Here is a 21,076-nt window from a genome sequence, read left to right as displayed (position 1 = left end):
AAAGAACTCTCAGAAAAAAAACCAAAAAATTAGTGAAGATTTTTGTATGTAAAATATGTACTTTTTCTCTCATGTAGCTATTGCACTTTTTAACTGCTAAGCAGCTTCTGAAGTCCTTCAACTTCATTTTGATTAGTGTTTGATATCAACTGATACAGGACTTGATAATCTTTTAGATTTGACAACCAGACAAATTCATTTAGTATGCAGCATAGTGTATCATATCTTCGTCTGTAGAGATACTTAAAGAGTTGCAGTAGGTATTCACATACAGGAAATTGGTTGACTAGTTGGTCAGAGAAATTTCTATATCTTTATCTATTTATGACTATTCTGTTTCAGTAGGTAAGGGTCTACAGTCTTGTACAAATGTATGCCTTCCATATTATGTTTGACTGCAGTGCTAGCTGACATATTATTCTTGATAAGAAAGAAGAGAAACATTTATAATTCATACATTACCTGATGTCTTTTCCAAATAACCTGGCCTATCTTTCCTGTTTGAATAATATGCCTCTGCAAACGTGATTTTGTTCTACATACTTTTAAGAAACAGTAGTACATTTTATTTATTAATCTTTCATTCCACAGTATTGAGTTAGGAGAGGACAAACTGAGGGTTAACCATTGTATAGGAATGTGAGAAAGGAGAGGACAAGATAAGGGTTAACTATTGTATAGGAGTGCATGTAAGCAGGATGTGTGGCCAAATAAGAAAAGAACATATCGAAACTCTTGAAGAAACATTACACAAGGAACAGGTCAGGATTGGATTACTTCTGTTGAAGGCAGTGAGTTTTCATCCCATGACCACCAGGAGGAGACTCCCACTGCCTACGGGACACGTGCAAGAGGGAGAGACCATGTGCTGATGGGTTCTCGGAAATGTAATGAACATGGATACAAATTCCTGGAAAATAATTGATTATGTATTAGTTCAGTCTACATCTGTACTAAGCTTTTGCCCTACGTGGTGCAAATTAGGAGGAATGATCCCCCTTGCACCCAGTGTCTGCGCAGCACTGATTGAAACGTACTTGCTTTTGTGACTACTTTGTGGTTATAGAGTTTGGTTTCGCATGTCGGTATAATTAATACATTTTAAAACCTATGGAGAAAAAACAGAAATATATATTGCCATTTCTACTCTATTGTTGTATTCTTTGTTATTGTTCTGAATCATTTAATTTGTTATTTGTTTCTTGGCTCATAAATACTGGCTTGGCAATAATAGTAATCTGGACTTCCTGCTTTTAAGCTGTTCTTATATCCCTGGCCTTTACTGTTGGTTCTGTCCTTCATTTTATCTGCTATAATATTGGTGTGGGTTGTTTTCTTTTTTCCTATTTCTGTATATTTTAGCTTCTCTTACTGTGGAAAGTATAACGCTTTTTTTGTTTATGCATACAATTGTAGATAGTAGTGTTAATGAGCAGAAGAAAGTTACATTCCCAAGTCAAAGCTATAAATAATTATGATTACCTTTGATGATACTGCGTTATGACTATTAATTTGTCATAGTTGAGACTGCAGAAAAGCTTAATTACAACAGTAGTTCAAAATATTTCTTGCCTCCTTCTGCAATTCATCAGGCTGTGAGCACAGTGGAAATGAAATTAGCAGAGCTAAACTATGCAAAGGAAAGAAAGATTTGCTACCAGTAAGAACTGGAAAGGTTACAGTTTTGTTTTGTTTTTTTTATGAGAGGAGCAGTAGCTATGAGAAAGCAGTGTATACTGTTTTATATTCTCAAAGCAGTAGCTATGAGAAAACTGAAAGCAAATATAATCCTGCAGAAGTTGTAAATTGGGCATTTATTTAATAGTGGATCAGAAATAAAAACCAAAACATTACAAAGATTGTGTCAGCCCCAGTAAATTAATAATTTAAGGGTCACTTACAGTGACAAGTTTTTGCAGATTATGTCCAAATATTAAGGACTGGGAGATCGGGAAAGAAGAGTGAGTTGCATGCTTTTTTAATGGAAGCTTTTTTCTATAATACAGAAAAGTGATTATTTCTACCCCAGCACTTACAGAGTCACAGAGTACTTGATGCTGGAAGGTACCCCTGGAGATCATCTGTCCAATAGGGCCACCCAGAGCAGAGTGCCCAGGATCAAGTCCAGGCAGCTTTTAGAGGTAAAGTCATAGAATATGATGGAAGGAACCCACAAGGGTCATCTAGTCCATTTTCAGGCTTCACACATATCCACCCAAAATTCAAGCCCTATGTCTGAGAGCATTGTCCAGACACTTCTTGAGCTGTGCCCAGTGCCCTGGAGAGCGTGTTCCACTGTCCGACCACCCTCTGGTGATAAACTTTTTCCTAATACCCCCCTGACATTCCCCTGACACATCTCCATGTCGTTCCCTGTCACAGAGAGCAGAGCTCAGTGCTGCCTTCCTCTCCGTGTGAGGAGCTGCAGCTGCCACGAGGCCTCCCCTCAGCTCCTCTGCTCTGGGCTGAGCACAGCCCAGACCTCAGCTGCTTTTCACATGTCTTGACCTCCAATCCCCTCATCACCCTCTCAGCAATGTGTGTCAGTGCACCATTGCCCGCACAGCACAGAATTTCTTCCTGGTCTTCAGAGGGAACCTCGTGTATTCCACTTTGTGCACCCTGCCTCCTGTCCTTGCATTGGGCACCCTCTGTCCTATCTTTGCTCTCCTTTCAGCTATTTGTGTGCATTGTTAAGATTTCTCTCTGTGCGTTCTTTTTTCGAGGCAAAAGAAAAGTCCCAGAAAATGTCTAGTTTTAGGCTTAATTTTGTTTATTAATATCTTCATTTTTGTTTACAGATTGTCTGATTTTCTTGTTTCCAACAGACATTTCTCTACTCTTTATTTCTCTCATTATTTTTATTTCTTTGCCCTTACTGATGTTTGCAGCAGCTTTTAATTTGTTCTCATTTGGAAGTTCAATTAAATTGTTATTTGACTTTTCTTTCAGATCATTAACAAAGCTGATAAATGAAAACAGGCAACTTCAGTATGTTGCTCTGTGTTCTGACACTTTCACTAATCTTACAGGAAATGTCAAAAATACGTCACAATACCTATAATACTTCTTCAACATCTTCATCAGTGACATAGATGATGGTATTGAGTGCACCCTCAGCAAGATTGCGGATGACATCAAGCTGAGCGGTGCAGGCAATACATTGGAAGGAAAGGAAGCCATCCAGAGGGACCTGGACAGGCTGGAGAAGTGAGCCCATGAAAACCTAATGAGGTTCAATAAGGCCAAGTGCAAGGTGCTGCACTTGGGTCAGGGCAGTCCCAGGTATTATACAGACTGGGGGAAGATCTTCTTGAGAGCAGCCCAGTGGAGAAGCACTTGGGGGTCCTGGTGGACAAGAAGCTGGACACGAGCCAGCAGTGTGTGCTTGCAGCCCAGAAGGCCAACTGTGTTCTGGGCTGCATTAAAAAAGGGGTGGCCAGCAGGGAGAGGGAGGTGATTGTTCCCCTCTACTCAGCTCTTGTGAGGCCCCATCTGCAGCACTGCGTCCAGGCCTGGGGCCCCCAGGACAGGAAGGACGTGAAGCTCTTGGAACCAGGTCCAGAGGAGGCACTGAGATGATCAGAGGGCTGGAGCACCTCTCCTGTGAAGAAAGGTTGAGGGAACTGGGCTTGTTTAGCTTGGAGAGGAGAAGGCTCTGGGGAGACCTCATTGCAGCCTTCCAGTACTTCCTCTACAGGAGATGTGAGGTGATCTCTCAGAGGGAAGGAGGTGTTCCCCTAGCGTGAACACATGATTAAATGATACAGTTCCTAGATGAGTGACTTACGAAATGCTTACAGATAATTTTTCTGATGGTAATTGTTGCTTTAAATGATGCATTTGTTTCCATTATATGGTTGCCTGGGCTACCCCTCTGTGGGTATTAACAGAGTAATCAGAAGCAGAAACAACCATGTAGTGTCTCAACTGTTTGTCCTGCCAAGACATCCATACCCAATACATGTTCTTTGACTGGGGCATTTAGCACCATCGTGGCAAATGGGGTAGTATTTCCTGTTGTTAAAGTAACCTCAGGTAAGGGGGCAGGCTGAGATTTCCCCAGAGCTACAGATAGGTTTGTGCTCATTTGGCATTTGCTTTGACAGATGAGAAGCAGCAGGCAGTGTGGACAAGGACAAACTTTTAAGTGGTGCTAACTTTTGCTGTTGTTTAAACAGTGCTGATGTTTTGGTTCAAATCTGTTTCTGCTGGTGGGACACCAGCTCACACAAGATCTTTATGCATTTGTTTCCTTGTCAGCTGTGTGTTAACTATTGGTTTTGCTGACTTTTCTTTATTCACCATCCCCTCTATTTCCCTAAAGGCATCTGCAAGGGCATCTGTGTTCCCAGTAGTATTCATGATTGTTGGTATGATCAGAGGTTTCACTGAAGCAGATGCCCCTCTTAGAAGGGCATCTTTTTTGATGCTTTTCGTTATTGATGCCCTTTCCAGACTGGGTCCTGTAATTACCACGCCCATCTGCTGCACTAGATTAATATCTCTTTCTGTTGTACACCATTTTCCTAAGGATGACACTACTTCAGCTGGATCTGTAGAAGCTTTTAAAAGTGTTAAACACAACCTTTGATACAGCATGGGTGCAAAAACATCTTGCCTGTGGGGTTTCCAGGTTATTTCCTAACTGAGCAAAGAATCGTAGCATGCCCCCACAGTGTCTGATCAACACTGGCAGTAGGACTTAATGGATCCTTTTCAGCCACTAGTAAGAAGATAGATGCAGTGTCACTATTTGAGGCTCACAAAGCCATTCTGGTACACCTTCCCCACTCTTCTGCTGATATATCTCTGAAAAGTGGCTTAACTCTTCCGGGATATGAGCGTTCATGATCTCTGCCTTCCATCCTGCTGCTCCTCCATTCACACAGCCTCAGAATCTGAAGACTCAGATTCTTTCAAGTAATTTTTTTTCCCTTGAATTTTTCATGATAAGAGCACAAGCTGGAGAAGTCAAAACTTCACTTTTCCCATATCTGCAACTTCATTTGTTAGCAGTATGTGCCACTAGCTGTTTTACAGTGCATTGCAACTCATAGCACTGCTCTGTCTGTGTAGTAAGTACTACTTGTGCAATCACCTTTGCATCTTGTAACTCTCTTACTGTAATGCATAGTGCTGTAACTTCACAGTCAGGAGTTCTAGGATTGTCAAGAGCTAACAGCCATCCAAATCTCCCCGGTTACTGGCAAGAAGATTCTGATGCCATTCTCCTGGCAGTTTGCACACAGCTTCTTCAATCATCTTGGAGTTAATAACTGCTTCATCATTGACTTTGGATCCCACTTCCAGTGGAGGTATGGTAGTCAGTGAAGCAGCCAGGCAGAACCAGCATTCAGTGGTGGGACGTTCTGCAACACAGAGAGTCCCCAGTGCCACCTCCCCAGTCCCCTGCTCTTTTGCCAGCCACTATGTGGCAGTTCCTGAATCCTGCCTTCTGCTCCACAATTGTGAGCCAGTTAGACAGGAAGAAAGAACCAGGCTAAACCAGTGGCTGAAGTGGAATGAGTGAATTTATTGTCGTTACATTGTCAGATCATCCCTAAAGGAACACGTGAGCATAGTTAACAAGCACAGGGAATGTAGGCAAAGTCCATGCTAGAGGTTTACTGGTCTGCTGTTTATGCCTGTTTCTACACACAAATTTTTCAAAATCCCATTGCTCTCTTCTTCTTCTAGCCAGAAGAGTGCTAAACTTTTTATTTTACCTTCGTATTTTTATTTGTGCATGGAAAACCTTTTGCAGAACACAAGTAACTTAGAAAGGGAGGATCAAATTCTTTGGTAATGGTGAATTTACATAAAATGGATAGACATGGACATGCTATTCCTTTCCATTTTTTACTTATTATAATGTGTACAACTTATTAGACATAAGGTTTCTTACATATTTCTGTTGGAATATTTCTTACATATTTCTAACTGCAAATCTTGCTTAGCTGTCTAGAGCAATTAGAGTAAACTGTTGTTCTTCTTAGCTTTAGATTTTTTTCTAATTCTTATAATAGACTCTTTTTAGAATGCTAAAGAATCTTAACATGTTAGTAATCATTTGTTTTTAATCTTTAAATGTACAGAGATACACTGCAAGGTACAAGCTACAAAACGTTTTTTTACTCTGATGAGAAAATAATGTTAGCAAACAGTCATTATGTATCTGTGTCAATCTCATTTCCATTGCTAAATTACTATGTTACTGCACCATCCACTTGAATTTTCCCTCACTAATTAAGAAAAATCTACGATGTGATGATGGCTTTGAATTGTAGTTGATCTTCCTCTCTTTGGTATCTGTTTTCTTTATGTGTTTCTGTTAAAAGAAACCTTGTCTTAAAAGAAGCATTCCAACCTAAGGAGAAGGATTTTAAAATACTTTGTTTTTAACTGGGACTTGAAAAGTGCGGCAAATTCTTTTGTATTCGTTTATCTTTTTCTATACGAAGTGTGTAAGAGACAGAATGCTGACCTGTATTAGAATTAGGCCCTCGAATTTCTTGGTTCCTTGAGTGCTTGTGATGTTACGTGTCAAATTTTCATGCTCTACTTTTCAGTGTAAGTGTTGAACTGTTCTTAAACTACATACAGAGCATAATAATATTAAAACTACATTTTTTTTTAACAAAATGATATACTTCTTTGCTAAAAAGCTTAATCATAAAATCAGTGCTAAATACCATGCTGCTTTTGACATTTTCCTTAAATGCATCCTGCGGGCTTTTCTATCTGTGTTGTATAATTGTTTATCTCTTCACATACTCTAGTTTTTTAAACAAGTTAAACCAACATTTAATGCCTCTGTACAGAGAAATGAATGATATTTTGACATTGTGCTAAGGAACAGAATAAGCAAAAGATTCAGAACAATTCAGAAGAGAAGCCATTCTTTTTATAAAAGGGCAAGGACAGTTACTGTACTAAGTTTTGTGTCATCACATAGAGTGAATAAATCCATTATATTATCACATGAAGAATGTATGAGTTAATACAGTCATATATACTAGCGTTGTGTTTCATCTTAATGGCTTCTGTGAACGCAGTACTTGTTGAAATTATTGCTTGAAAATGTTATTTGACTTACTGTGAATAAACCATCTTCCTGTATATCTGCTTTTGGAAATGAAAGATGCCTGTGACTGTAAAAGTCCAATGCAACTTTTTCAAGTACAAAATGTAGACATCTGTTCTGGACCCATCATGGATAATTATTCATCTTGGTTAATTACTTTTTGGACACCCAGTTTCCTCCTTAATTCCACTGGATATCAAATACATTTTGAAGCAAATTTTTTTTTTTTAAGTATCACAAGCATATCTGTATTTTCTGTTAACATGTAAGTATGAGGAAAAAGCAGAGGCATTTAATGCCTTCTTTGCCTCATTTTTTTAGTAATAATGATAAATTTGGAGTTGCCCAGTCCTCTGAGTTGGGAGACCTATGTTTGGAGGAGCAGTAACTTTCTACCTAGAGTCTCTGGAAATGTAAGGAAACATTTCTGACAGCCCAACATTTATAAGCCTGTGGAATCTGACCGGATTCACTACCCGAATGCTGAAGTAGTTACTGGATGTTATAGTTGGACTCTTCTCAACAGTTTGCCAAGGGATCAAGGACGGGTAACGTCAGTAGTTCACAAAAACATCAGTGTGTAGACCTGCTAACAACCCTTCTCTTCTAATGAGATAATGGACTGTATTGGTTGAATTAAACATGCAGAGGGAATAAACTGATCCTGTTCACTAATTAATTACTTGCTTTTATCACTTAGGAGCATTTTAACTGCATGATCCAGGGAGGAGATATAAAACAGCTAATTAGTTCAGAGAGGCAGTCTGTCCTGCTGCTTTAGTAATGAGGAATTCACTCTTTTGATTTTCTTTAGTTGATGGAATTCCATTCAAATACTAGGTATCAATTTCTGTGTAGTTCTTTAGAGGTGGAGTCCTTTGAGAAAAGTTTAAGGTTTATGTCTTCTCTGATGGATACGAATCCAGATGGTAACAATTCTCAGCACAGAGGAATTGCTTCTACTTTCACTTTGACTTGCTATTGAATTCTTAGTAAAAGCCTTACATGAGCTCTCTCTAGCAGTTTCAGCATATTCAACCTGTGTTAGTGACTTGTAGTCATTGCCTTGTTTGCATTTAAGGAGCTGCTTAAAACTCAGATCTCTGATTTACAAATCAATTTTTATTTTTTAGTTGTTGGGGAAAAAATTTGTTTCTGATAGCGCTATGAACTTCCATAATTATGATATTAAACAGTGATAGTCATAGCTTCTCTTTTAGTAAGGAACTTGTTCTATAGCAGCTCCATGTAATTTGTGCCTAATTTGTAGAGCTTTCACAATGTGAATTAAGGAATATTTGTTGATTTTCTGTGTTTAAGATGCATGCTGATTTTATGGAATTGCTGCAGCAACTAGCAAATGCTGCATGGGAAAAAAAACAATGTCCCACATGCAGAGAGAGGCACCTAATTCCATGCAATTATATCTGCACTTTTTCAGGATGTTTGCTTTAGGGACCATTCAGGAGAAGAAAGTGAAACAAATAGAACGTTGATTTCTCTTTGTATGTTTTTTACAGGCTATCTAGAAAGTGTGAAGAGTTACTACAATATCTAACTGAAATGATCTGTAATAGAAATTATCTGTAATGACTTCATAGCTCTTTCTGTCACAGGCATTATATGTATACATGCCATGTACACATGTCACTTATGTCATGCGCCGTACATAACAACTCTTGAATGAAACCCCATTGTGTGTACTTTGTATGGAAGGTTACGATGCAAAGGGTTTTCTTTAAACTCACTCCATATCAGTGTTATATTGGAGCTTTTTCCGTATATCGGTATCAAATGGAATGAATTAGAATCCTGGAATCTGAAAAAAAATTAAAGCTGTAACTTAGTATTTCATATTACTTTTTAAAATATCCTTTAATTTTTTTTTCAGATTCTCACTATAAATTCTGTAGTAAATCATAGTGATTATTTGTCTCATATTGGGATAGGAAAATATGAATATCATCTTTATGTCAGATATGAGGAGAAGAAGTGCAGAAGTTGCTTGGAATATGTTGAAAAATCATAGCAACCTCTCAGAATAAAAAGGAAAAACATGAGGTGGCTACTGTAATATGTTTTAATATGCTCTTAAGTGTGCAAATACAAATAGGAACTCTGGATGATTCAGTAGATGAAGGAGATGTAAAATGAGAACAGAACTGCTAACAAGATACTCTAACTTTCAGGGCCATTATAAGACATGGGAATGAAATAATAAAATAGATAAACAGATTTAAGAAATTACAAGAGAGAAGGGAGAAAAGAACCTGAAAAACAAGTTTTCAGTGGATGTAATTTCAAAACCTGGGACTGTTGAAGGTGGACCACTGAGAATTATACTGTACTCATACTGTTTTATCCCACCGAATGGTAAGGTACTAGAGGTGCAAAGGAGTAGAATTTTTGGTGGGGTTGTCACATCCCAACTGTGTGGAGGGAGGAATGACAGATTTGCAAATCCCCATGGTTAGATTAAGGTGAAATAACACTAAATGTGTGTACACAAACATCAGCTTTAGTGGGAGATTTCTAGAAAACAGCTACCCTGCAGTCATTGGCTCTCTTACAGGTGCGTCTAACTAAACTGTGTGGATTTATGAAAAATCAAAGTAAGCTTTGCATTACTTAGCAACTTTGAGAGGAAAAACATAAAGATCAGGGGATAGGGGAGTACCCATCTTGGATGCAGCATTGGACCTGCCAATGAGGCTGTTCTGTGTAGAGTCCCTCCTAGACTTGCACATGCTTCTGTTTACTGGCCCAGTTCCTGGACTTCTGGAGCCTTTTCTTGCTCCAGTTCCAGAACTGGTTGAGTGACAAGAGGCCTCTCCTCATGACTTGGCTCTTGCTAAGCATTGTACTGGACCTTTCTTTCAGCTCAGTTACAGGAGTGGCTGAGATACAGTCAAGGGAAGATTAGGTTCATCCCCATGGCTAAACTGTCTTGTGTGGGGCTCATCACTTACAGATAGCAATAAAAATTCTTCTGTGTGTGATAGATGGGTAACTGACAAAAACAAAGCATCAACAATTTGCCCAGAAAGATTGATGGTGAGCTTGACAGTTGTGTCCACCCTCACAAGTTGCAGTCTATTAGCTAGCCACTGGCCCGTGATTCCTCCCTTGGAGCTTGTATACAGGATGTCAGCTTGAATAGTATCATTCTGCAACCCACTCCTAAAAAATAGACAGCTTGAAAATCACTTCCACGAAGCCAACACTTCTATATCTGTGGTCTTTTAGAAGATCTAGTGTTAATTTATGTATGTCTAGAAGGTAGTTGCAAACTTTACCCACCTTCTCGTATTCCAGTTTGATTTTCTTGGAAATGTAACAGGAGATTTTTAGTAATAATGTCAAACACTTCTTCTAGATGATCCTAAAAGATAAATAAAATTGTCACACATGAAACAGACAAGAACTGTGGGAACTGCATTAAGCTTTGCAGGCATTATACTATTTACTATATATTTTCCCTTAAGACAAAACCTCAGTGTTCAGCTTTCTCTGAATCTTACTCGGAACTGGTTTAAATGCTGATCTGACTCAAGTAAGGAGATGTGCGTGGTTTTAACTAACTCTGTAAATTTTCTTTCACATATAACATACTCCTTATAGCAACTGTCACAAGATCTAGACTAAATGGAGTAAAATGGTTAAAAAAAAAAAAAAAAAAAAAAAAAAAGCCCTTAGATGAAATATAACTGGAACCTCAGCCATAAATACTGGGAATGTCATGGTGATACATTTTAATTGAATATAAGCAGTAACAAATTGATACTGGAACTGAGCAATATCCCATACTAACATTAAACTATATACAGTGGTACATGTTGAGCTGTTCTAGATATTTGTTCATATTTTCAGCTGCAAACTATGATTTCAGATGTGTTTTTAAGGAGCGCAGTTTCCTTAACTGCAAGAATAACTGAATTTGTAATAATGTAGCATGGCGCTCAAGAGGCATAAATTATCTTACTGGCAGCAAAGCTGTGTGAGTCAGCTGCAATTTAAATGTTCAGATCAAATTTAATGATTACCTACAAACAAAGGCTCTGTATGTAGCAAATAATGCGGTGCAAAATCAGTATGCATCAATTGATCAAAATAGTTGTAGACATAGGAACTCTAACACCTGTATATATGGATCAAGACTTTTACTTAAAGATTTAGTTCAGACCAATGTCCTGAGTGTCATTGCCATGCAGAGAGCTTCGAGCTGTTTGTCACTGGTTCAGACTTTTCTTCCTGCTGTAAGTATGGACACAAATTTGGTGCACGCTTTGGCAGAGTTCCAGGTTAGTTTCCTTCAAAAATAATCTAGTTTCCATGCTCCAAAATCACTCTTCAAAAGCAATGAATGTCCATTAAGTGTGCACAGGGGATTCACTTCAAAATGGCTACAGCTCCAATCTAAAATGTGAAAGCTAACGTAGTTATTTCCCATGTAATATTAGCTATCTAAGGTAAAAGTATCCTCTGTATATTTGTTTTAACAATACTTTGCCAGGGAATTGTAGCTACTGTTACAATTCAATCCTATTAACATGTTTTTCCTCCAAAAAACTTGGTATGTATTTTGTTACACTGAGTGGAATTATAGCAGGCATTATTCACTATTTTAATATAATGTGAAATTATTCAATGTAATAAATGTATACTGCATTGATAATACATTATTTTCATGTATTTGTATCTCAAACATGTGCTACACAGAAGCTACATTAGATCTTCTATCAGATATTACTACAGCCTCTCTCCTAATCTAGAAGGTTGTATTTGAGATGAGAGAGAGAAAGGGAGGTTGTTGATTTTTTGAGTTTTTCACCTGTCACTGAGCCAAAATGCCTTTTCCTGTAATACTGAGTAGCTTTATTTTTAATGGCAATTCTAATTATAACACATGTAAGGTGTAAGAGCTAGTTCACTGTTTTTTCTTGTTTTTTTGGTTTTTTTTCAGTGTCTTTTATAACTGTGGGAAGATGTTTTAGGCATGTACTTGGAATTCTGTTTCATTTCACACAAAATCTGATCTGCTAACATGCAGATTTGCTTCTCCATTCAGCTGCTCCTTCCTCCTCACTGCAATCCTTCTCCCATGTTGGCTCCCCTCACACTGCCATCCCTTCAGAAAATATCCACCTACTCTCTGGTGGTCTCCCCACAGGCTTCTGAAAGCCTGATCTGTGTGGTGCCACACTCACTTTCATTGGCAAATTGAGCTGTAGTAGAAAAGACTTGCTAAATGGTTTCATGTTTTTCTTTACATTTTCCCTGACTCTTAAGTAGGTTTAAAGTAGATTTAAATATGTAAAAATGTGGAGTTAATGTTTCTTGTTCTAACCTAGGGATCTGGCTGCAAGGAACTGCTTGGTGGGTGAAAGCAACATACTGAAAATAAGTGATTTTGGAATGTCTCGTCAAGAGGATGATGGAGTATATTCATCATCGGGCTTAAAGCAGATTCCTATCAAATGGACTGCCCCAGAAGCCCTCAACTACGGTAAGGATGTATCTGTGACCTCCCCGCAGAAAGTACCTGCAGTACAAGAAGTAGAAGGGCTATCCCATCCACAGTATTTTAGTATATATATGGTTTTTCCTTGTATTCACGTCAGGTCAAAAAGATTTAAAATACTTTAGTGGTTCATCATATTTAAGTGGTATATAAAATACTGTTCTACTTTTGAAAGGAATAAGGCAGCAATTTGCTGCTCTTATGTTATTACCGAGCACTAAAATAATGCTCTGGCTGTGCTGCCGACTGGTTCTAGCAGACTGATTTGTTCATCATCTGAATCATTACCAAAATTGCTGGCAGGTTCTGCAAATTTATGGCAGTGATTGCTCTAGCATTTCTTTGGAAATGGTAGAAAATGTTAATATTCCGTGTTAGGTAAATCATTGCACTTGAGAAAAATGAAGACTGCTTTATATTTTTTCAACTTTAGCTTTTTTTTTTTTTTTTTTTTTTTTTAACCTGCACTTTTGTATAATGCTGTGCTGCTCTCACTGGGGGAAATCCATTATTTCTGATTAAGGAAGGTGGTCCATACTATGTATTTCAGATGCAAAACAAAAATAGAAACTGTAGCATTTAGCTTTTTAACTTGTGAGTGAAACTAGAAAATACAATTTTCTAAGTGCAATGAAATGTGAAGAGTCAGCATATTAAATGGATGATGTCATATTTTGAATTCAGTCCTCTTAGCCAGATCTTTATTTGAGTACTTAGAAAAACATGTTTTAAATACTTGAATTGAAATGTCTACAAATATTTTTGGCCATCTCCTAAAGCTTGAGTTTAAAGTCCTGCATTGGAAATCATAACTTTGCAACTTGACAGGAAAATGCTTGATTTAATTAGCACTTTTACAGAAGTTAATGCCATAATACAGTAAAGCAGAGATGTCCTTTGTAAGGCTAAAAATAAATGCAGTTTCAAAAATTGATCCTATATTACCAGTTATTCTCTGGAGTGCTAGTGTTGCTGGTGGTCACTGTGGAATACACTTTCTATTCTGGTGTTTGTTTGTTGCACTACAAGAGGTGTTTTGAAAGCTTTATTTTACTGTTTCAAAACTACACACAGTGTATTTGATATAAAATGGAAGCCCGTTGCTCGTAGTCTGATGCTGTGTTCCAGTGAACTACATAAAGTAGGAAACAGTCTTATTATCAATACCTTAATTCATGCTCTGAGACTTTTCTGCAGATTACAGGAGAAGAAAGTGCAGTTGATTAAAATCTACTTATATGGTGTTTCCTAAAATGCACCTGTACCCAACCAGCTTGAAGTAGCTTTCTGTGGTGTTGGGAAAATCAGCGAGTTGTTACAGCAGCACAAAGTCTAGTTGGAGGCCTGCAACTAAGAGTGTTCCCCAGAGGTCAGTACTGGGTTATCCTTATCAGTGACCTGGATGAAGTAATACACTGCACCATCAGCAAGTTTGCAGATGATAGAAAGCTAAGAGTAGTTACTGACACACCAAAAAGATGTGCTGCCATTTAGGGAGACCTTGGCAGGGTAGAAAGTTGGGCAAAGAGGGACCAACAAGGGCAAAAGTGGAGTCTTAAACTTACGGGGAGGAGTAACCATCTGCATTAGTATGGTTTAGGGGGCTGACCTGCTGGAGAGGAGCTCTGCAGAGGTGGATTTGGGTGTCCTGATGGGCACCAGGTTGGCCTTGAGCCAGCAGTGTGCCCTTGTGGCCAAGAAGACCAGTGGCATCTTGAGCTGCATTGAAGAGAGCTTGGTCACCAGGTCAGGAGAGGTGCTCCTCCACCTCAATCCTGCCTGGGGAGGCCACATCTGGAGTACTGTGTCCAGTTCTGGAATCCCCAGTTCAAAAAAGAACTTCTTGAGAGAGTCCAGTGGAGGGCAACAAAGATGATGAAAGGCCTGGAACATCTCGCATACAAGGGAAAGCTGAGTAAACTGGGTCTCAGTGCAGACAAAGGAAGACTGAGAGGGGATATGATAAATGCTTATAAAAATCTGAAGTGCAAGGGTCAAGTCAGTAGGGGTAGACTTTTTTTGGTGATGTGCAGGAATAGAACAGGGGACAATCAGCAGAAGCTGGAGCACAGAAATTCCATACTAACACAAAGAACTTCACTGTGAAAGCAAGCGAAAACAATGAAATCAAAACACTGAAACCGGCTGCCCAGAGAGATTGTGAAGTCCCCTTCTCTGGAAATATTCATGATCTGTCTGGATGCCTACCTGCGCAGCCTGCTGCAGGGGTTCTGCTTTAGCGGGGTGGGGCGAGGGGGTTGGACTTGATCCATCCAAACTGTACAATTTTGTGATTCTGTGAAAATAAGCCATCTTAAATGTTTTTACTTTCAGCAGTCTAATATATGATATTCAAAAAGCGGTGGTAGGTTTCTGGGTATTTTTGAAGGACTATATTTTCTACTCCCTTTAAAGATGCAAGTAAAAATGATGGCTAAGTGTTTTACAATCCTGATAATGTGGTCCTTTATGCTGCATTATTTTGTGTGGGTAACACTGAAGGCATTTATGAATACCAGACTGAACAGAACTAAATGTTCTGTGACTCAAAGCTAGTTGGAACCACTGTTCATGTTGGTTCTTTGAGGAAAAGTGTAAGAGTTGGGAGAAAAAGAAAGGTAGGGAAGTTTGGCCATTGCCTGAATGATACAGTGCTTAAGAAAATAAGAAAAGAGAGATTTTTAATCTCTTTTGGTTTCACTGTAAATAAAAAATGAATAGCAGTCACACACATACACACACACACAAAAAAAAAAAAACAAAAAAAAAAAAACTAAAGTTGTGATCTTTAAACTGGATTAGGAAAAATGGAGGGGTCAGGGAGCTGTGTCTGAAGTCACAACTGAAATCCTGATGCTACTGGAGCTTGTGGAAGATTCAGCATTTATTTCAGTGGTCACTGTTTAGTGCCATTCCTTACTGTTATTCTTATTTGTGGTTATATGATTTCCACCCCTTCCAGCAAGTGAAAAAAATGCTTTAAAACCTCCTTGTAAATAGACCAAGTATAGGATATTCTTGCTTTCTGTTCTTTCGTAATTAATGTATACATTTAATATACACTTATTATAACTTTGTGCTCTAAATTACTGCACTGTGTGGTGTTTTTTTGTGAATGAATAAGCCTTTTTTTTTTTCTGCTGGATAGTAGCACACTTGGAAGGCAAATTAACTGTACAGAACACTTATTTCTTCTTTTTTTTAAAAAAAAAAAAAAAAAAAAGCTCATCACATATCTTGTTTACTGAATGATTTTAAGAAAAAATGTTAAAATTATTGGATGCCAAACTCTGAAGAGAGTTGATATACAGACAAGAAAACTAATCTTACTATGAAGAGCACAGTGAATGTCCATAATTACTATCTACAAGGCACACTAGCTAATATAACACAGCTGGAAGTGATACTTAGTTTAACAGTAAACTGAACTTTCTGACGTCAGAGCAGTTGACTTATCACCAGCTGTCTCTAATTTACATGTATTTTATTTTCCCTTTTTTGTCTAGCCAGAGGTGGCTTAGTTTGCTTAATCTAATGGTTGGAGATGAGAAACAGTACATTCATAAGCATGCATGTATTTTTAAGACCGAAGATACACATACAATGCAATAATATGTTACAGAAATATAAACAGAAAATTGATGAAAGAACTGTGAGAGGTGGATTTTTAAGGTAACATTTTCACAGATCATGCTACAAAGGGCCTGGATCCTTCACTTTCTGGTGCAGTGCCTCTTTTAATGTGAATACATCAGAGCCAATGATCCAAGATCTCTTCTTCCATAAAATCAGGTTTTCATTACACAGAGAGGTTTGGAAGTCAGTTATCAAAGTTTGCTATCTTAGAAGGATAGTTGGAGACAATGGAACGAAGCAGGTCCAGTTTTTTACTTTTTTTTTGACTGATTGGTTGCATCAGTTCTTCAGTATCAAATTAAACAGGAGTTGAAGTCCTTTTGTATTAAAAGATTTTTTTTTTTTACAGCAAGAGGTAAGTAATTCTTAAATTACCAGCAAAATAATTGATATGGTAAGGCTATTTCAACCATGTGCTTTGTGTAGCAAGTCTATTTGTCAAACTTCTTAACACTTAAAGTTGGCTTTTACTATAGTTATTGTACTCAAGATAATATATAATTTCAAATACTGAAGACTGTGGTATTTACAGTGTGTTTATTTTTAGCTACAGCTCTGTTCAGCTTAAAGATTCCCAATATAATACTTTATAAAAAAAACAGTATCTGGAATCACCTGAAGAATGAATTTCTCTGTAGACTAAGCTGTGGGTTTTCTCCTTTTCTTAGGGAGATACACATCAGAGAGCGATGTATGGAGCTTTGGAATCCTTCTGTGGGAGACATTCAGTTTAGGAGTATGCCCGTATCCTGGAATGACCAACCAGCAAGCACGAGAACAAGTTGAGAAAGGTAGGGAGTGAAAGAAATGCTATTTACACCCATGAGGATGTAGTAGACAAAGAAAGATAGCAAGTAAATAATATCTGGAATTATTTATCTGGAATTAGCTATCTGGAAATGTTAGCAAAAATATTGTGAAATGATTTATTTGATAATTCTAACAAACATAGATGTGTATTAAAAATGAAAAGGAATATATTGATGTAAAGGAGGAACTTCTAGTGCATTATATGTATGCATAATATATAAAACATACATGTGTGTTACTAAAAGGTAAGATGAAGAGAGGGTGAATTTACTGCTATGCAAAGCAGAGGCTTGAGCAGAATGAATTATTTAAGATTATGCTAATGCACCTATAAATATTCTAAACTACTAGAAGAAAAAAATCTGTATCTTTCCATCTTCTATATTAAAGTATTTCAGACAAAGTTTTATCAGTTACAGAGGAAAATGGTAAGCTGCTTGAGCCATGAAAGCTGCATTTCTCCCCTACAAAATAATCAAAAGACTTTTATTAAAGTAGCAAATAACCATGAGCGGGATTTCAGGACTTTGATGTATTTTCATCATATTTAGTGACATTTCAGAACTCTATGTAGTACTACTATGTAAAACAGATTCTAAATTAGTAAGACTGGTAATTGATTTTTAAAAAGCGTAGTTTGGTGGTGGCGTGGTCACTGTTGTTGATTATTATCACTGTAGATGACCACCAAAGCTTATCCTTAAAAGGCTAAAGCAAAAATTCAATCTTTGTCAAAGCAGAGACATATATGTAAAAATAAGTTTTACTACCTAATTACTGTTTGAATCCACTGCAAAGAAATTGGTCCAGATGAAAAATTAGGAAGTATTTTTTTGCCTTTCTAGTTTTTTTGTACTATGGAAAAACATTCCTGATGGCCCATCAGAAATTCTCTTTCAGTTTTTCTTCTAGAATTATCATTCCTTGTATCACTATGTTTTTCTGGTTTTCACAAAATTACAGTTCATCTGTTAGGATAGTCAGCTAGGATATTCCAGACTTTCTTCCTGATTTATCTGTCTCAATTCCTCAATCAGTATGAGTCATCAGTACATTTAGTTGCTTGAATGCTTACAATTAAATCAGAATAATTTAAATCCCAAATTGAGTATATAGAATCACTTCGCTTTAGAGACAAAAAGTAGTTGCTGCCATCACTGTTTTGAAGAATTAGTTTATAGGGACAACTTCATGAAGGAAAGCATTTTAATGTGGCTTCATATTATCTGTGTGTCTTAGAGCTCATTCGTTCTCCTTTGAAGTTACATGGATCAGTCTTGCATCTAGAGCAGACACATGTACTACAAAAAAAATCAAAATCAGTTCTTTGATTTACCCGTTGTGTGAGTATAGTGTCATTTATACTCTGCTTTACAAAGAGAGAGATTTCTAAAGTAAGCCTGTCGTCACAGAGCTGTGTTAGCTGTAGAACACTGTGTGCCAGCCCATTGTGCTGTTCTCTGCCTGTAATTAACCCTGAGAGCTGTATTTGGTAAACAGTTCACAGAATGACAGAACATCTGAGGTGGACAAGACTTCTGGGTCCCGTGTGGTCTCCTGTTCAAGTAGGGTCACTCAGAGCACGGTGCCCAGGACCAGGTGACTTCAGGAGATCTCCAGTAAGGAGACCCCACAACCTCTCTATACAGCCTGTGCCAGTGCTCCATCACCCACATAGCACAGAAGTGCTAGTTGATTTTCAGAAAGAGTGTCCTGTGTTCCAGCTTGTGCCGACTGCATCTTGGCCTGGCATAGTACAACCCTGAAAAGAACCTGGATCCATCCTCCCTTCAGGTATTTGTACTCAGTGGTGAGATATTCCCTGGAGCTCTTTTCTTCACCAGGTTGAATCCAAGCATTTTAAGCCTTAACTTAGAGGAGAGATGCTTCAGTCTCCTCAGTCTTTGTGGCCCTCCTCAGGACTCTTTGCACTCTGTTCAAGCTCTCTTGTGGAGGAGGGCTCAAAAATGGACCCTACTCTCCACATGTGGCCTCATTCACCAGTGTTTAGAAAAGAAAAAGGATTATGTCCCTCCATCTGATGGCAGTGCTTTGCCAAACAAGGCAAAGTATCCCACTAGCCTTCTTTACCACAAAGGTACTTGGCGTACGTACTTCTGTCTGGCTCACATTCAACTTGGTGTCCACCAAGAACCTTGAGGCCTTTTCTACCAAGATGCTTTCCAGATGGGTTGTCCCAGCATGTTCTGGTACCAGGGGTTGTTACTCCCCAGGTACAGGACTCTGCACATCTCCATGTAGAAATTTATAAGGTACATTTTTCCAGCTTTTTGAATTTCCTCTGGATGGCAGCATGGCAGTGGTATGACAGCCATTCCTCCCAGTTTTGTGTCACCTGCACACTTGCTGAGGGTACACTCTGCCACAAGATCCAAATCATTAATGAAGATGTTAATCAGTCCCCATCACTGAGCCCTGGTGTATTTCTCTAATTACAGCCCTCCTAGTTGACTGTGTGCCTTCCTCTAGGCCTGACTATTCAGCAGATTTTCAGTCCACCTGTCTGCACATTCATACTGTATTTCAAGTGCTTCTCCATTCAGATCTACTGGGATGTATTGTTAATAGCCTCACTGAATGAGCCAGCCGTGTGCAGCCCAGAAGGCCTACTGTGTTCTGGGCTGCATTAAAAAAGGGGTGGCCAGCAGGGAGAGGGAGGTGGTTGTCCCCCTCTAATCTGCTCTTGTGAGGCCCCATCTGCAGCACTGCGTCCAGGCCTGGGGCCCCCAGTACAGGAAGGACGTGGAGCTCTTGGAACAGGTCCAGAGGAGGCACTGAGATGATCAGAGGGCTGGAGCACCTCTCCTGTGAGGAAAGGTTGAGGGAACTGTGCTTGTTTAGCTTGGAGAAGAGAAGGCTCCAAGGAGACCTCATTGCTGCTTTACAGTATTTGAAGGGAGCTTATAAACAGGAGGGAGAACAATTGTTTAAATTGTTGGATAGTGACAGGACAAGGGAGAATGGTTTTAAACTGAGACAAGAGGGGTTTAGCTTACATATTAGGAGGAAGTTTTTTCACTCAGAGAATGGTGATGCACAGGAACAGGTTGCCAAGAAGGCTGTGGATGCCCCATCCCTGGAGGCATTCAAGGCCAGGCCGGATGTGGCTCTGGGCAGCCTGGTCTGGTGACTGGCGATCCTGCACATAGCAGGGGGGTTAGAACAAGATGATCATTGTGGTCTTTTTCAACCCAGACCATTCTATGATTCTATGAAATCCCTTGTTCTGTCTCCTACAAATATGATGATTTCATCACAAAGACCTTCAGATTGACTAACTACTCCCACTGACTTTGTTATCCTTCATGTGCATGGAAATGGTTTCCAGGATTAGCTGCTCTGTGATTCATGTGAAGCTGACATACCTGTAGTCACTGTGTGCTTCCCTCCCTTCCTGAAGATAGGAGTATCATTTGCTTTCCTCCTTGTTCTTGGATGTTTTCTCCAGTCCTCTTGATCAATCAAGTACTATCAACATTGGCCTCTTGGTGACATCTCCGTCAGCACTTGCGGTTGCTTCTCATCAGATTCTATGAACCTACATATGTCCAGTGTGCTTAGGTATTCTCTGACGTGATCTTCTTCCACCATCTTGCTTATTTCTTGCTCCAGACTTCTCCTCTTGTCCTTCAGGCCTAGGATTCCTGAAAGCCAGTCTTGCTGGAAAAGACAGAGGAAAAGAAGGGATTCAATTCCTCAGCCTTTGTCCCAACATCCTATGCCTTCTTGAGCAGTGAGCTTACATTTTCCCTAGCCTTTGTTTTGCCATTTGTGTACTTATCAAAGCCCTCCTTCTTGCTTTTGACATCCCTGGCAGGGTTCCACTCTTGCTGGGATTTTGTTTTCCTAACCTCAGCTTAGGTGCTTGGCCGTTGTCTTTGTATTCCATCCAACACACTCGTCCTCTTCGTGCTCCCTTTTTTTTGCTTGAGTTTTGCCAGGAGCTTATGGTTTTTGACTGCAGGGCATTCTGGGATTTTTGCTTTACTTCCTGCTCATTA

The 21,076-nt window shown here is 38.8% G+C and overlaps 1 protein-coding gene across 3 annotated transcripts in view; it reads left to right on the top strand.

Moving 5' to 3' along the window:
* The window catches only part of FER (FER tyrosine kinase), a 165,385-nt gene that overhangs the window by 139,839 nt on the left and 4,470 nt on the right, over positions 1-21,076 (top strand). For all 3 annotated transcript variants that reach the window (XM_052700998.1, XM_052701000.1, XM_052701001.1), the window contains 2 exons: positions 12,439-12,593; positions 16,913-17,035. In XM_052700998.1, the coding sequence (XP_052556958.1) occupies positions 12,439-12,593; positions 16,913-17,035 (278 nt within the window). The remainder of the gene's footprint in view (positions 1-12,438; positions 12,594-16,912; positions 17,036-21,076) is intronic.

The sequence above is a fragment of the Tympanuchus pallidicinctus genome, unplaced genomic scaffold (genome assembly GCF_026119805.1).
Source record: "Tympanuchus pallidicinctus isolate F22 unplaced genomic scaffold, pur_lepc_1.0 scaffold4, whole genome shotgun sequence".
Classification (NCBI taxonomy): domain Eukaryota; kingdom Metazoa; phylum Chordata; class Aves; order Galliformes; family Phasianidae; genus Tympanuchus; species Tympanuchus pallidicinctus.
The sequence above is the reverse complement of the archived record's forward strand: the minus strand, read 5'-3'. Positions and strand labels throughout refer to the sequence as shown.